Here is an 18149-nt window from a genome sequence, read left to right as displayed (position 1 = left end):
GATGAGACTGGCAATCAACTCCATGGTGGGATCTACCACAAGCAGCTGAGTAGCTGCCTTTGGGATGTGGTCTGCTTCCCGTATATAAGGCAAAGCTTTGAGAATGGTCTCCAGCCTATGGCACGCTTGGACCCTGCATGTAGCTGTGTCGTTGCTCAGCAGCCTGCTATGCTCTGCCGACCTTGGGACTTACAATGGACTTCAGTTAATGGCCTGACATGTGGTTTGGTAACATCAGGACTGTGACTTTTTACTTATCAACTTTGGGGCTCTCAGCCTCAGCAGCCAGCAGCTGTCTGAGTAAAGAAACGCCTCTAGCTCCAGTGAGCTGGGGGCAGGAGGCAGAGCTGGACCCCAAGGTTGAGTGGCTTTCACCCAGCCCCTAGAGCCTGGCACTTTGAACTTGGACTAAAAGCCTCCAAATTGTAAGAATAAACTCCTGTTTGTTACGGCCTTCCCATTTGTGGTATATTTTCTTGTCAGAGTGGCACTAGGTAACTAGAACAAAATTCAAGCCTCAATTTGCAATACTGAAGAATTCTGTGGGGAAAATATTTAACAATGCAGGAAGCATCAAAAGAAGATGGAAGGAATATACAGAGTCACCATACCAAAAAGAACTGGTTGGCAATCAATCATTTCAGGAGGTAGCATATGATCAAGAACCAATGGAACTGAAGGAGGAAGTCCAAGCAACACTGAATGAATTGGCAAAAGACTAGTCTCCAGGATTTAACGGAATATCCAATGAGATGTTTCAACAAATGGATGCAGTGCTGGAGGCATTTACTTGTTTATGCCAAGAAATCTGGAAGACAGCTCCCTGGCCAAGCAATTGGAAAAGATCCTTATTTGTGTTCATTCCAAAGACATGTGATCCAACAGAATGCAGATATCATCACACAATATCACTAATATCACGTGGAAGTAAAATTTCACTGAAGATCATTCAAAAGCAATCCTGCAGTATATTGACAGGGAACTTCCAAAAATTCAAGTTGGATTCAGAAGAGGACATGGAACAAGAGATATCACTGCTGATGTCAAATGGATTTTAGCTAAAAGCAAAGAATACCAGAAAGATGTTTACCTGTGTTTTATTGCCTATACAAAGGCATTTGACTGTGTGAATCATGACAAATTATGGACAACAGTGCAAACATTGGGAATTGCAGAACACTTAATTATGCTCATGAAGAACCTGTACATAGACCAAGTTCAAATACTGCATGGTTTAAAATCAGGAAGTACTTGTGTTAGGGTTGTATCTTTTCACCATACTTACTCAATTTGTATGCTGAGCAAGTAATACAAGAAGCTGGACTATATGAAGAAGAACGTGGCAGGAGAATAAGAGCAAGGCTCATTAACAACTTGAGATATGCAGATGACAAGACCCTAGTTGCTGAAAGTGAAGAGGAACTGAAGCCCTTACTGATGAAGATGAGAAGACTACAGTTTTTAGTATAGATTACATCTCAACATAAAGAAAACAAAAATCCTCACACATGGACCAGTAGGCAACATCACAATCAACGATGAAAAGACTGAAGTTGTCAGGGATTTCATTTTACTTTGATCCACAATCAACACCCATGGAAGCAGCAGTCAAGAAATCAGTCATCATATTGCACTGGGCAAATCTGCTGCAAGGAATCTGTTTAAAGTGTTGAAGAGCAAAGACGTCACCTTGAAGACTAAGGTGCACCTGACCCAAGCCACGGGATTTTCAACTGTCTCATACACATGTGGAAGCAAGACAATGAATAAGGAATACTGAAGAACTGATTCATTCGAATTGTGGTGTTGGTGAAGAATATGAAAAATAACATGGACTGCCAGAAGAATAAACATATCTGTCCTAGAAGAAGTGCAGCCATAGTTCTCCTTAGAAGCAAGAATTGCCAGACTTTGTCTCACTTATTTTGGTCATGTTGTCAGAAGGGATCAGTCCCTGGAGAAGGACACCATGCTTGGTAAAGTAGAGGGTCAGAGAAAAACGGGAAGACCCTCAACGAGATGGACTGACACAGTGGCTGAAGTACAGCAGGGATTGTGAGGATGGCACAGGACTGGGTAATGTTTTGTTCTGTTGTCATGGGGTTGCTATGAGTCAGAGTCAACTCAACAGCACCTCACAATAGATTGCTTTGGGGAGTAGTGACATCTTAACTATATTAAGCCCTCCAATCTATGAACACAGAATGTCCTTCATTTATTTAGGTCTTCTTTTTTTGTAATAAAAAAAATATATATATAATTAATTAATATTAGTTTTTGTCTTAGTTATCTAGTGCTGCTATAACAAAAATACCATAAATGGATGAATTTATCAGACAGAAGAAATTTATTCTCATAATTTAGGAGGCTAGAGAAGACTGAATTCAGGGTGCCAGTTGTAGGGGAAGCTTTCTTTTTCTGTTGGCTTTCAAGGAACCAGTTGTCTCCTTTCAACAATTGTGGGCCCTACATTGCTTGGAGGGAGCTCTGGTAGCATAGTGCCTAAGCCACTTGACTGCTAACCAGAAGGCTGGTGGTTCACCCACCAGCCACTCCTTGGAAGGAAGGTTGGGCAGTCTACTTCCTTAGTAATACTGCCTCGGCAACCCAACAAGGGGTCACTATGAATCAGGTTCAACTCAATGGCACATAACAACACAACAACAACATTGCTTGGAAGATCTCCATGTGTCTCGGCAGTAATCTTCCTCTGAGTCTAGTGCATTCTTGATGCAGAGACCCTGGGTCCAAAAGGCACACTCTATTCCTGACTCTTCTTTCTTGGGGGTAGGTGGTCCTTCTTTCTCTGCTCCTTTTCTGTCCTGTAAGATAAAAGATGACACTGGCCACCTCACAGAGAAACTTGCTATATATCTTATCTGGGCTATGATCTGAATAAGGGTGTTGCATCCCACCCTAATCTTCTCTCATTAGCATAACAAACATAACCTAATCCTCACTAACATAACCTACTCCTGCCTTATTGACACAAGTTGTTAGGTGCCCTTGAGTCAGTTCAACTCACAGTGACCTGATGAACAACAAAAGTAAACACTGTCCAGTCTTCACAGTCATTGTTATGTTTGAGCCCATCATTTCAGCCACTGTGTCAGTCCATCTCATTGAGTCCCTTACTCTTTTTCAGTGACCCTGTATTTTACCAAGCATGTTGTCTTTTTCCAGGAATTGGTCCCTCCTCATAACATAACTGAAATACAAGAGACAAAGTCTCACCATCGTCACTTACAAGGAGCACTCAGGCTTTACTTCTTCCAAGATTGATGTGTTCATTCTCCCGGCAGTCCATGGGATTTTCAATAGTCTTTACCAACACCTCAATTCAAATGCAATTCATTCGCAGTCTTTCTTATACATTGTCCAGCTTTTGCATGTATATGAAGTGATTGAATATACCATGGCTTGGGTCAGGCCTATGTTAGTCCTCAATGACTTCATTGCTTTTTAACATTTTTAAAGAGGAATTTTGCAGCAGATTTGTCCAGTGCAATATGTCATTTGCTTTCTCAAATGCTGCTTCCATGGGTGTTGATTATGGATCCAAGTATAATGAAATCCTTGAAAACATTAATTTTTTCTCTATTTTGCCTGATATTGCTTATTGGTCCAGTTATAAGGATTTTTTTTTTTTCTTTATGTTGAGATGTAATCAATATTGAAGGTCATGGTCTTTTATCTTCACCAATAAGTGCTTTAAATCCTCTTCACTTTTAGCAAACAAGGTTGCATATTGCAGGCTGTTAATGTGTCTTCTTCCAATACTGATGCCACAATCTTCCCCAGATTGTCCAGTTTCTTGGATTATCTGTTCAACATACAGACGGAATAGGCATAGTGAAAGAATACAACCTTGAAACACACCTTTCCTGATTTTAAACCATGCAGTATCTCCTTGTCTGTATTCAAGTTTCTGATGAGCACATTTCAGTGTTCTGGAATTCCCATTTGTCACAATGTTAGTCATAATTTGTTATGGTCCACACAGTCAAATGCCTTTGCATAGTAAATAAAACACAATACATTTCTGGTATTCTCTGCTGTCAGCCAAGATCCATCTGACATCAAAGCCCCTAAAGAGCTCATCTTCTGGCACTGTATCAGACAATGTTCTACAGTGATTCATAGGTTTTCAGTCACCAATCTTTTATAGAAGTAGACTACCACACCCTTATTCCCAGTCTGTCTTATTCTGGAAGCTCCAGTGAAACCTGACCACCATGGGTGACCCTGTTGGTATTTGAAATACCAGTGGCATAGCTTCCAGGGTCATAACATGTAAGCTACCACAGTATGGCAAAATGACAAACTAGAGGTAGCACTGACATGTAGAAATCAATATTTGCAACACATCACAAATGGAGGGAAATTACATAAGATCACATCAAGGGGGTGATTACATTATTACATCACTGTCAAATTACATTAAATAACTGTCAAACTACATTATTACATATGTGCCAAGCCACTAAGACTCATGACCTATGAGGTGACGCATATTTTTGTGAGGAACAATTCATTCCATGACAGTTACATAAGGAAAATTCATGATCATGTAATCATTCTGCATTTTTTTAAAATAATAAATTGTGCTTAAGGTGAAAGTTTACACAGCAAATTAAGTTCCAGTTTAACAGTTTCTACACAAATTATTCAGTAATATTGGTTTCATTTTTCACAATGTGTCATCATTCTCATTGATTTCATTCTGGTTGTACCATTTCCAGTACTCAAATTTCCTTTCCCCTTTACCTTCTCACCTTTGCTTTAGAGTAATTGTTGAACCATTTGGGAGCTCTGGTAGCACAGTGGCTAAGGCACTTGACTGCTAACCAGAAGGCTGGTGCTTCAAACCCACCAGCCACTCCTCAGAAGGAAGATGGGGCAATCTACTTCCGTAGTGATACTGCCTCGGAAACCCAAGGAGGGGTCGCTATGAGTCGGGTCTGACTCGACGGCACATAACAACAAGAACAACATATGCTTTTTTAAAGGAGATCATTATTTGTGGTTGATATTCTTTATTTTATCAGTCAATCTCTTATTTAGCTAAAAAGTGACCTCAAGGGATGATTTTGATTTAAGGTTTACAGCATATTTCAGGACAATAGTCTCAAAGAGTTCCATAGTCTAAATTGATTCACTATTTGTACTTTTCAAGCATTTGTATTCTATTCTACATTTTTTTCCCATTCCATTGAGATCCATCTATTATGGTCCTGATCAGAATGATCAGTAGTGGTAACTGGGCACCATCTAGTTTTTCTTGTCTTAGGATAGATGAGGCCGTGGTTCATGTAGACTACTTTCTTTTCTGAGACTTTGGTTTTCTTCTTTCTCTTTTGTTCCAGTTAAGGAGATGGCATACAATCTTTCTGGATTCTTGTTACCTTGGTACAAGGTATCTTAGAATTAATTTCAGAGTAGCCATGTCTATATGATGCCCACTGACAAAATCAGGCACATATGATTACATATCTCTGAAAGACACTACCTCTTTTGAGTGGTTGTTCCTAAACTCCACACTGGGATGTACTACTGCTTTTCTTTTTTTTAATTATTATTTTTTTTTAATCATACAGTGTATTCCAATTAGACAATACATGATGTATCTCTTTATTGGTTTATTCTTTGCTTTCCCTATTAAAATATAAGCTCCACAAGACTGAGAACATGTTTCAATTAGTGATATAGTCCCTGTGGCTAGAATTGTACCAGACATGAAGTAAGGGGTCCAGAAAATAGTTGCTGAATAAGTGAATAACAGTTAGAAAAGTTCTCTACAAAGAGACCCAAGATACAAAAGCAGTAAAAAACACAGCCATGATATTATTATTAGGAAGTGGGGGGAAAAAAAAGTTCTGATATAAGGATAGTGTGCAAAAAGGGCATGGGGATGGCATAGGCCTACCTCCTCTAAGTTCAGGAAAGGGAGAGAGAATTACCATCAGCAGCATCAATCCAAGGCTGATTCCTATAAGGCATAAGTCAGACTTGCTGACATCCTCCAAACTTTTTACCATTTCTGATACCAACTGTACCTTCCATGACATTCTCTACTGCTGCGTTTGCTAATTCATTGTGGTGGCTTCACAGAACTTACAGACAATACTCGTGGTTGTGGGGTTTATTAGGGAAGTAACATATGAGAAGTGACTCAGGATACAGTTCTTCAATCAGAACAGCTTCTTTTCAACCATGCTGCAGGCATGTCTCTCTTTAAGCTTTAGTCCTTGGCTTTTTTGTCTGGTCTCTGCCCTGCTTGGTTGAGTATTACAAAGTTCTTTGAAATCTGCCAATAGGTACACCCTACTCAAGGCCAGAAAACCTCCTACCCAAAGGCACTCAGCTTTTTGGTCCACGGGCTGATAAGCCCCTGTTCTGTCTGATGCCTGTTTCTTGGTTCTGCTGTCTCTACTGGCACCATCTTTCTGCCCTTTCTCTACCAAGGAGGTCCAGCACAGGGATCTTGGATCCAAGGACATGCTCCAATCCTACCTGCTCTTTCTTGATGGCAATGAAATCCCCCTTTTCCACCTCTTGAATGGCTCATTTTATGCCTAGCATAATGGCAAAACTAACTAATGCCCATGTTAGTGTTCCATACACATTTTCTGCATGGCCTCATCCCAAGAAGGGCACAATGTAGATTATTTGCATTAGTAAGATACTTGGTGGGCCACAAAGTACCTCACATTTACATAGTCCCACACAATCATTTGATGGGAATCACAAAGACCATAGTTAGAAAAGCATACTAAGTAATGCACTGTACCACAGAGTGCATAAATCTTGCTGTATTTTTTTTTTCTCTATTGACAAGAAAGAGAACTATGCAATTTTTGATCTCTTTTTTTCTGAAATTGACTTTTCTCACATTTTCCTTTTCTAGAATCAGTGGACGTTTTAATTTTGTCTGGAAGTTCTCTTGCTGGTTTCTGTTTTCCATTTTTCTAACCTTTTCCAATTTGTATACTGAGCAACTAATCACAGAAACTGGATTATACAAAAAAGAACGTGGCATCAAGATTGGAGGAAGCCTCATTAACCTGTGATATGCAGATGGCACAACTTTGCTGGCTGAAAATGATGACTTGAAACATTTACAGATGAAGATTGAAGACTACAGTCTGCAGTATGGATTACATCTTAATACAAAGAAAACAAAAATCTCCCCAACCAGGCCAATAAACAACATCATGATAAATGGAGAAAAGATTGAAGTTGTCAAAGACTTCATATTATTTTGTTCTACGATCAACACCAATGGAAGCAGCAGTGAAGACATCAGATGATGTACTGGGCAAATCTGCTGCAAAAGACCTCTTTCAAGTGCTGAGGAGCAAAGATGTCTCCTTGAAGACTAAGGTGTGCCTAACCCAAGCCATGGTATTTTCAATCGCCTCTTATGCATGTGAGAGCATGCAATGAATAAGGAAGACCAATGGAGAGTTGATGCTTTTGAGTTGTGGTGTTGGTAAAGAACGTTGAGACTACCATAGATTGCTAAAAGAATTAACAAATCCATCCTGGAAGAAGTGCAGCTGGAATTCTCCTTGGAAGCGAGAATGGCCAAACTTCGTCTCACCTACTTTGGTTATGTTGTCAGAAGGAACTATTCCCTGCAGAAGGATATCATGCTTGGTAAAGTGGAGAGTCAACAAAAAAGGGCAAGGCCCTCAATGAGATGGATTGACATAGTGGCTGCCACGTTGAGCTCAAGTATAGTGAGGATTGTGAGAATGGGACAGGAACTGGCAATGTTTCATTCTATTGTACATAAGGTCGCTATGAGTTGGAAATGACTTGACTGCACCTTGCAACAACAACAATCTTTTCTAGTGTTGTATCCTTTCATCATACTTATTCAATTGGTATGCTGAACAAATACTCTAAGAAACTGGACTATATGAAGAAGAGCATGGCATCAGGATTGGAGAAAGACTCATTAACAACCTGTGGTACAGAGTCAACACCACTTTGTTTGCTGAAAGTGAGGATGACTTGAAGTACTTACTGAAGAAGACTGAAGAGTACAGTCTGCAGTATGGATTACATCTCAACATAAAGAAAATAAAAATCCTCACAACTGAACCAATAAGCAACACTATGATAAATGAAGATAAGATTGAAGTTGTCAAAGATTTCCTATTACTTGGTTCCATACTCAATACCCATAGAAACAACAGTCAAGACATCAGGTGACATATTACTCTGGGCAAATGTGCTGTAAAAGACCTCTTTCAAGTACTGAAGAGCAAAGGTGTTCCTCTGAAGACGAAGGTGCACCTAACACAAGCCACAGTATTTTCAGTGACAGCTGGAAAATGAATAAGGAAGACCAAAGAAGAAATGATGTTTTTGAGTTGTGGTGTTGGTGAAGAATACTGAAAGTACTGTGGACTTCCAAAAGAACTAATAAATATTTCCTGGAAGAAGTATAGCCTGAATGCTCCTTGGAAGCCAGAATGGCCAGAACTTCGTCTCACTTGCTTTGGTCATGTTATCAGAAGAGACCATTCCCTGGAGAAGGATATCATGCTTAGTAAAGTGGAGGGTCAATGAAAAAGGTGAAGGCACTCAACAAGATGGCTTGACACAGTGGCTGCAATGATGGGTTCAGGTATAGTAAGGATTGTGAGGCTGGCACAGAACTGGGCAGTGTTTTTTCTGTTGTACATAGGTTTGCTGTGAGTCAGAGCTGACTCGACAGTACCTAACAACAACAACAACCTTTTCCAACATTCTTATTAAAAGATTTTGTTTCAAACTATGGGTCAAAAATGTTTCATTGGCTAGCTATAAAAGACTAAGTACATGCAAGGGTATAAATCTGAGAATTTGAGTCATGGAGGATCCTTGTGAAGAAGAATTGGTTGCAAATGTTGCTAAAACCAGGAAACCAAATCTGTTGCCATCATGTCCATTCTGAGTTATAGCAATTGTATTGGACAAGGTAGAAATGCCTCATAGGATTTCCAAGGCTATGATCTTTTTTGAAACAGATTCTCACATCTTTCTCCCTTTAAGTGGCTCTTGGGTTTGAACTGCCAACCTTTTGGTTAGCTGCCTAGCCCTTAAATCAGGGCTCGTAATCTGGTTCAACACACATTACAATTGAGTTGGTGCATTAGGAGACTGTCAAACAATGGAGATGATATCAGTGACAAAAGATTGTTTAGGACACTGACATTGTTCAGTAATTGACTCCAATCTGATTATAGTTTTATCTTTGAACCATCTATGTAACTTCTAATTTCAAAATCTTTCAAGCTTTTGTCTTCTTTGGTTCTTCCTGTATCTATTTTCACATATTTATGACCATTTCATAAACATTTTTAACATTTGCATTTTACCTTGGTTTAAAATAATTTTTATAAATAATGCTTGCAATACATATATTTTTAAGATAAGTCAAATAGGAAGCAGAAAATCAACCATACTTATAACACCTACAGTACTTTATAACCTATTTTTTTAATTGGAAAATATATGTCTTTTCATATAGATTAATGTATTTTTCATACTAATACTCCATTTATAAAAGGGCCTTGGTGGCCCAGTGATTAAAGCATTCATATACTAACCAAAAGTTTGACAGTTCAGACCCACAAGCTCTCTTGAAGAATAAAGATACGGCAATCTTTTTCCAAGTAGATTATGAAAAATATATCAAGCAATTCCTCTATTAGGTATATATCCTAGAGTAATAAGAACTATGACAGAAACAGCTTTATGCTCATCCATGTTCATCACAGCACTATTCACAATAGCAAAAAGATGTAAACTACCTAAATGCCCATCAATGGAGAAATTAATCACCAAACTATGGTACATACACACAGAAGAATACTAAGCAATGTTAAAGAAAAAAGATGATGCAAAACATCTCAAAATATGGATGAACTTAGAGGAAATAATGCTGAGTGAAATTATTCAATCACAAAATGACACTTATTGCATGAGACCACTGTTGTAAAAGCCAAGAAAAGGGTTTCACAAATGTATATATATATATATATATATATATATATATATATATATATATATATAGATGATTACTACAGCTGAGTGGGGAAGGGAAGGTAAACCAGTGGGGGGGAGGGATACACCCTTAGAAACAGTATGGGGCAATTCTGTTCTGTCTTATAAGGTTACCATGAGTTGGAACAGATGCAACAGCAGTGGGTTTGGCTATTTGTTTATATTCCATTTATGTATACAACTCAGTTTTGTTACCTTGGGAGTTGAAGAGTAATGGAATGTGGAATGTGTATATTCTTAATTTCTTTAGAATAAAATATTTGTAGTGTATTTGTTATTATATATTATTAAATTATCTTCCAAAGAAATCTGGTTTTAGATTTATAAGATAGGTTTTCACTTCTCCTTTGACCTAAAAAACAAAAATATACAAATATGAAACAAACCAATATCCAATTAAAAGCAGATCATCATGTGTGAAAAAGGTTTTCATAGTATGCCTGGTGTGTAGTACCGGCTTAATGAATTATAAACTCACTCACTGCCATTGAGTGTATTCCTATTTATAGTGACCCCCATTGGGTTTCCAAGATGTAAATTTTTATTCAAGCAGACTGTGTCATCTTTCTTCCTCGGAAGAGCTGATGGGTTTGAACCACTGACTTTTGTTTAGCAGCCAAATGCCTTAACCACATACCACCAGAGCTCTCCAATTAATTATAATTCTAATCAATGAATTATTGTTGTTATTAATAATTTTATTTATGAAAGTTACATGATTCTTCAAAATCCTTTTATGAAGAATTTATGATCGCTTATAAAACTATACACAACATAAACATTAGGTAAGGAAAGACATCAGAGTTATGGAAAAGTAAATAGAAAAGATGAAGTTAGGAGTTAGGTTAGTATACCTAACCAAAACTCATAATTTGATATTTTATAGGTTTGTACTTCCGTAGTGTTACTGCCTCAGAAACCCAAGGAGGGGTCGCTATGAGTCAGGTCTGGTTCGACGGCACATAACAACAACATATGTTTGTATTAAGGGGACCACAAACTTAGTGTGGATTTTTCAGCAGCTAATAAAAGGGGTGTACTGATTAGTTGCTTGAATGAAGTAGACACAAATGAGAAAAATGTAACATGTAGATGATTATGAAAAGGGTACAGTGAAATGATGTCATAAAAAAAGTACTCAGAAATATACTTCAAGAAAATGCCTACATATTGACCCTTATTTTAATCATAAGGGCAAAGCAAAATTTGGTGACAGCAATTTTACAGCAGTGGGGAGGCTTAGGTTATGGGTTGTTACAGTAGAGGTGGTGGTGGAAATGATGATTCTAGTATTCAGTTCTCTGCTGGTGTAATTTAAATCAAAGATAAAATTTGGGTATTTTGAAGAGTGGGGGGATATCTAAAGTACCTTTTGATGTGTGTCCATGGGCCATCATTTTTACCTGGGAATTTTTTAGAAAAATAGACTCTCAACCTTATCCTTGATCTATTGAATGAGAATCTATATTTTAATGAGATATTTGTTGTTGTTGTTGTTGTGTGCCTTCGAGTCAGTCCCAACTCATAGCGACCCCTCCTTGGGTTGCCAAGGCAGATATTTAGAGACTCATAATGAGCTGTGGTAGCACAGTGCCTAAGGCATCTGACTGCTAATCAGAAGGTTGGTGTTTAAAACCCCCCAGGTGCTCTGCAGATGCAAGACTGGACAATCTACTTCCATAAAGATTTACTGCCTCGGACACCAAATGGGGGTCCCTAGAAGTCGGAATTGACTCGATGACAGTGGTTTTTTTTGGTTTATGGTGACTCATAAGCACTTTGAAGTTTGAGAAATACCATTTTAAGGAATTCCAAATAATAATGTTCCTTTTAACTAAGCTTCTGATAATCAGTAATAGTGTTTACAAGGTATTTGTTTTCCTGGTAAATATCTGAAGTGCAGATATTTTGTGTTGAATTTAGAGTTATATGCTAGGAAAAGAATGCATTTTCTTGTGAAAATTGAGAAGTGTGATTATAACAAATCAAAGATATCAGAAAACCCATTCTCAAATAATGAAATAGAACTAAACAGAATGTCAAAATTGGCCTGGGAAAATTTGTTAGATAGTTCGGTAATAGAGCTTTCACTCACATAGATTAGCCTGATCATTTTCTAAATCCTGAGTACCTATGTATTAGATCTCAAAGTCCTTCAAATAAGGGATGATAGTCCTGTTGTAATCTGAGACTTGGGGCTGACTTTGGCATTGTTGTGTTTGATTATCAGTTCTAAATTTATTACAATAAAGTTTCAGTGACTTCTCATAAAATAACTCCTTGGATCTTTTCTAAGTAAAACAAAAGTGGAAAACTAATAAAATTGCCAAGTGCCAATAAATTAGAAGTTCAAAGTAAGCTCCATTGCTGTCTCTCTTCACTGTATTCTGACTATTGTTATGGATCAAAAATTTGTTACCTGTATTCCCCATTTTATATTCTGAGAATAGTGTAGTAAGTATACTGAATTTTAGTTCCAGACACATCCTACATGTGGGATCAAGATAGAGAGATTTAACTTCTGTAGCCCTCAGTTTCCTCCTGAGAATGGAAACTAAAATATCTACCTTACAGAATCTTGGTAAAGATGAAAGATAATGTACATAAGGTACACAGTAGGTTCTTACTGCTAGTTATACTTTATTAATTCTGTACTGCAGCTGCAGATCTACCATATAGTGTATAAACTTCATGGCAATAATAAAAGCAACCATTCTAAATGGCTTCACAGTTGAATCAATTCAAAACAAATATATAGATAAAAATATTGAACTCAAATTTTAAAATATTTTCTAATTTATAATTGAATTGTTTAGTAAGAAATTAACTACCCAGGAGCTAGCTTAAATCTAAAGAGAGAAACATATTCAAAATCAAGTAAAAATCTTATGTATATTTAAGCATCATTTTAAAATTAATATGAACAGAGCTTATTTAAATGCCTCTAAATAGGGTAACAGCAGCATCACAATAAATGGAGAGAAGATTGAGGTTGTCAAAGAATTCACGTTGCTTGGTTCTACAATCGATGCCAACGGAAGTAGCAGTCAGGACATTAGACAAAGTGTAGCATTGGGAAAGTCAACTGTGAAGGAACTGTTTCAAGTGCTGAGGAGCAAGGATATCTCCTTGAGGACTAAGGTGTGCCTGACACAATCATGATATTTCCAATCGCCTGGTATGCATGTGAGAGCTGGACAATGAATAAGGAAGACTGAAGAAGAGTTGATGCTTTTGAGTTGTGGTGCTGGCGAAGAATGCTGAAAGTACCATGGACTGCTAAAAGAACTAACAGATCTGTCCTGGAGGAAGTGCAGCCAGAATGCTCCTTGGAAGCAAGAATGGCCAGACTTCGTCTCACCTATTTTGGTCATGTTGTAAGAAGGGACCATTCCCTGGAGAAGGATGTCCTGCTTGGTAGGGTGGAGGGTCAACGAAAGAGGGGGAGGCCTTCAACGAGATGGATTGACACAGTGGCTGCGATGATGGGCTCAAGTATAGCAGGGATTGTGGGGCTGGCGCAGGATCGGGCAGTGTTTCGTTCTGCTGTGCATGGGGTCACTATGAGTCGGAAATGACTCAACGGCACTTAACAACAACAACAACAAATAGGGTAACAGAAATTCATTTCCTTAATTTGTCCTTTTGTGTGTACATATACATATAATTTTATGTAAAATTTATGTTTTAATTCAAGCTGATAAAAAAGAAGTAACATATATGTATTGATTCATATAGAATACAGGGAGTACCTGTACCAAAAAGAATTGGTCAATGTTCAACCATTTCAAGAGGTAGTGCATGATTAAAAACTGGTGGTATTGAAGAAATAAGTCCAAACTGCACTGGAGACATTGGCAAAAAACAAGATTTCAGGAAATGATGGAGTGTCAATTGAGATGTTTCAACAAATGGATGCAATGCTAGAAGCTCTCATTTGTTTTTGCCAAGAAATTTAGAAGACAGCTACATGGCCAACCAATTGGAAAATATCCATATTTATGCACATTACAAAGAAAGATGATCCAACAGAATGAAAAAATTATCAAACAATACTATTGATATCACATACAAGTAAAATTTTGCAGAGGATAGTTTAAAAATGATTGCAGCAGTACATCCAAAAAGAACCATATAGTCAGATTCAGAAGAGGGCATAAAACAAGAGATATCATTGTTGATTGAGATGGATCTTGGCTTAAAGCAGAGAATATCAGAAAGATGTTTGCCTGTGTTTTACTGACTGCATAAAGGCATTTGACTTTGTGGATCATAACAAATTATAGATGACATTGTGAAGAATGAGGATTCCAGAATACTTGTATTCATGCAGAACCTGCACATAGACCCAAAGGCATTTGTTTGAACAGAACAATGGGATTCTGCATGGTTTAAAATCAGGAAAGGTGTGCATCAGGGTTGTATACCGCGGCATACTTATGCGATTGTGTATGATGGGCAAATAATCTGAGAAGTGGACTATATGACAGAATATAGCGTAGTGAAGATTGTGAGAATGGTGCAGGAGTGGGCACCATTGTTTTGCTATACATAGGGTCGCTATGAGTCAGAACCCACCCATTGGCACCCAACAACAACAACAACATGAAAGATAATGTGAGATGGATTGAAGGAAAACCCGTTAACAGCCTGCAATATGCAGATGACATAACTTTACTTGATGAAAGAAATAGGGCTTGAAGCACTAATGATGAAGATCAAAAACTATAGCCTTCACTATGGCTTACACCTAAACATAAAAAAAAGCATTTATCCTCACAACAGGCTCAATAAACAACATCATGATAAATGGAACAAGGATTGCAGTTGTTAAGGATTTCATTTTACTTGGATCCATAATGAATGTCCATGTAAGCAGCAGTCAGGAAATCAAATAATGTGTTGCATTGGTCAAATCTGCTGCAAAATAACTTTCAAAGTGTGAAAAAGTAAAGATGTCACTTTGAAGATTAAGATGAACCTAATCCAAACCATGGTATTTTCAATCATCTTACATACATGTGAAAGCTACACAGTGAATAAGGAAGACCGAAGAAGAATTGAACCACTTAGGTTATATTTTTGGTGAAGAATATTGAATATGCCATGGACTGGCAGGAGAAATAAATAAATCTTTCTTGGAAGAAGTACAACCAAAATGCTCCTTAGAAAGGCAGATGGTGAGACTTCATCTCGCGTATTTTGGACATGTTATTAAGAGGGACGTGTCTCTTGAGAAGAGCATCATGCTTAGTTATGCTTAGTAGAGGGTTAGCAGAAAAGAGCAAAACTCTCAATAAGATGGATTAAAACAGTGGAGTGCATAAATGGGCTCAAACATAATGTTTTGGTTCTCTAGTGCTGCTATAACAAATACCACAAGTGGATAGCTTTAACAAAAAAGAATTTATCCTCTCATAGTTTAGGAGGCTAGAAGTCCAAATTCAGAGTGTTGGATTTAGGGGCTGAGTGAAGGCCCTTGATACTGGGCTTCAGCTCTGACTCTTATTTCCAGGCCCACTGGAGCTGAAGGCTTTTTCTAATTCAGCCAGCTGAAGGCTGCTGAGGCTGATGATCCCAAGATTGGCAAGTGAAATGGCATAATCCCAGGTAATATGGCATGCTACTGGTTCAAGTCCAGGAGCTAGAGATGAAGCCTTGGGCAAATGCAGGATCCAAATGTACCAAAAAGCTAGAGAACATTGTCAAAACTCTGCATATACTAGACGCAGGCCAAACTCCGAAGGCAACTACTTAGCTGCTCACGGTAGACTCCACCATGGACATGATTACAATTTCATCATGGGGAATAACTACATCCAGCTGCCCAGCTACTCAAAGTCACAGTTCAGTCAAGTCAACATACAACCTTAAGCACTATACATAGCAATGATTGTGAGGATGGTGTAGGGTGGGACAGAATTTCATACTATTTACATAGGGTCGCTATGAGTCAGAATTGACTCAATGGCACTTAACCACAACAGTTTAAAACTTTAGAATAAAGTAACTCACATCTGGCAGCAATTGTTCAATCTCTTATTATTCTAGAATTTTAGAACATCCAATCACTTACACAAGCCACAGGAATGTTTTGGATTCATGCAACCACTAAGTAGTGGTTCAGTGGTAGAATTCTTGCCTCTTCTTCCAGATACCCATAACCACAGGTAAAACAACATGACAATGGGAAATTGTGATTTACCTAGGAAACCTCTGGGTTTCCCAATTCTCTTTATTTTCTCAAGGAGACTATCAAACCTCTTGTAATTCTTCTATCATATTATTTTTTTAGTTCTTATTATTTGGGAGCTCTGGTGGCATAGTGCCTAAAGCATGTGATTGTTAACCAGAAGGCTGGTGGTTCAAATCCACCAGCCACTCCTCAGAAAGAAGGTTAGGCAATCTACTGTAGCGATACTGCCTCGGAAACCCAAGGAGGGGTCGGTATGAGTCAGATCCGACTCCATGGCAGTGGGTTTGTTTTATTATTATTATTATTATTATTATTTAATATATACAAACAATATGTATAATATATATATACATGATTTAAAGGGTAATACTAAAACAAATACCCACAAAGCTTAAGGAATAGAATTCTGTGTGTCTCCTACTTTCCTCATGTCCTGAAGATACCCATCTTCTTAATTTTATATTAATCATTCACTTGCTTTTCCTTATAGTTGTTACACATATACACATATCCCTAATTAGTATTTTGTTTAGCTTTTCTTGTTTTAAACTTTATGTAAATTAAATATTACATTTTTTCTCTTTTTTGTTCAACAGTATTTTTTTGAGATTCATTAATCTTCATTAATGTCAATGTGTGCCTCATGGTTCATTCATTTTTATCAGTGTAGAACTTTACATTGAATGAATATACTACAATTTAATTATCCTTTCTCTGCCTGAGAGAGTTTTAGCTTTATTTTCTATATTTCCTCTTAGGAACATTTCTGCTACAAGCATTATATTACATGTCTCCTGAAGCACAGGTGCTAGATTTTCTCTAGAACAAATATACCAAACACCAGTATGAACTTGCACCCTGTTGCATCCAAATGGGTTATATGTATGCCTGAATATTAATCCTTCAGCACTGGGGCAGGGGACAGGCCCTGGGCAGTAGAATTGCTATAACTGATTGTTTACAGTCTTCAGCAGCCTCCTCTATTTACTCCATCACTGATACCTATTATCCCTGCAAGTGGAATGACATGCTGTCTAGTGGGCATATTGCCTAACAGTTTTCCATCCCAGCAGCAGTTTATGAGTATCTCCATCACTTAATATACTTTGAAGCACTTAATGTTGTCGGAATTTTAGCTTTTGCCAATTTTGTACGTATTAAAGTGTATTTCTTTTTTTGTTTTAATTTGCATATTTGTAGTTACCAATAAGCTTGAGTGTCTTTTCATATGCTTCTGGATCACTGTAACTTCTTTGTGAAGATCATACAGTTGTAATTAAAAAAATGTGTCTAGATGCATTTTCATATCTTATTTTGTAATCTATTTGTTCTTTCTGTTTCATACTTTTTAGATTATACATTGTACTATATTATTATTTTATATTACAAAAAGTATACTTAAAATTAATTGATTTTTTTCCCTCTCATTCCATTTTTTCTTTTTCTTAGCTTGGCATTTATATTCTTGTTTTTTATAAGTGCTTAAATTATACATTTGAATATGCACATTTAACTTTAAGTGTTTTATTAATCAATGTCTTTACTTCCTTCTTACCCATAAAGAAATTTTACATTTCCTTAACTATTAGAGTTTAGCACTCTTAAGTTTTTTTTAACCTCAAGAGTTAGACATAATTACTATATATCTCAATCTCTATCTATATAAAGTCATATATATATATATTGTTGTTGTTATGTGCCGTCGAGTCAAACCCGACTCATAGCAACCCCTCCTTGGTTTGCGAGGCAGTATCACTACAGAAGTAGGATTGCCCAACCTTTCTTCCGAGGATTGGCTGGTGGGTTTGAACCGCCAGCCGTCTGGTTAGCAGGCAAGTGTCTTAGCCACTATGCTACCAGAGCTCCCCTATATATGTCATATATATATATATAT

General features: G+C 37.5%; 1 protein-coding gene across 1 annotated transcript in view; it reads left to right on the top strand.

Moving 5' to 3' along the window:
• Window positions 1-18149, top strand: part of IQCM (IQ motif containing M) — a 735830-nt gene that overhangs the window by 240046 nt on the left and 477635 nt on the right. Inside the window, exon 10 of the mRNA XM_042782394.1 lies at window positions 1388-1401. Within this exon, the coding sequence (XP_042638328.1) occupies window positions 1388-1401 (14 nt within the window). The remainder of the gene's footprint in view (window positions 1-1387; window positions 1402-18149) is intronic.

This window comes from Orycteropus afer, unplaced genomic scaffold (genome assembly GCF_000298275.1).
Source record: "Orycteropus afer afer isolate SDZICR_OR568_19922 unplaced genomic scaffold, OryAfe1.0 scaffold00297, whole genome shotgun sequence".
Taxonomy (NCBI): Eukaryota; Metazoa; Chordata; class Mammalia; order Tubulidentata; family Orycteropodidae; genus Orycteropus; species Orycteropus afer.
Note: the sequence above shows the minus strand (reverse complement) of the source record. Positions and strands in the feature narration are given on the sequence as shown.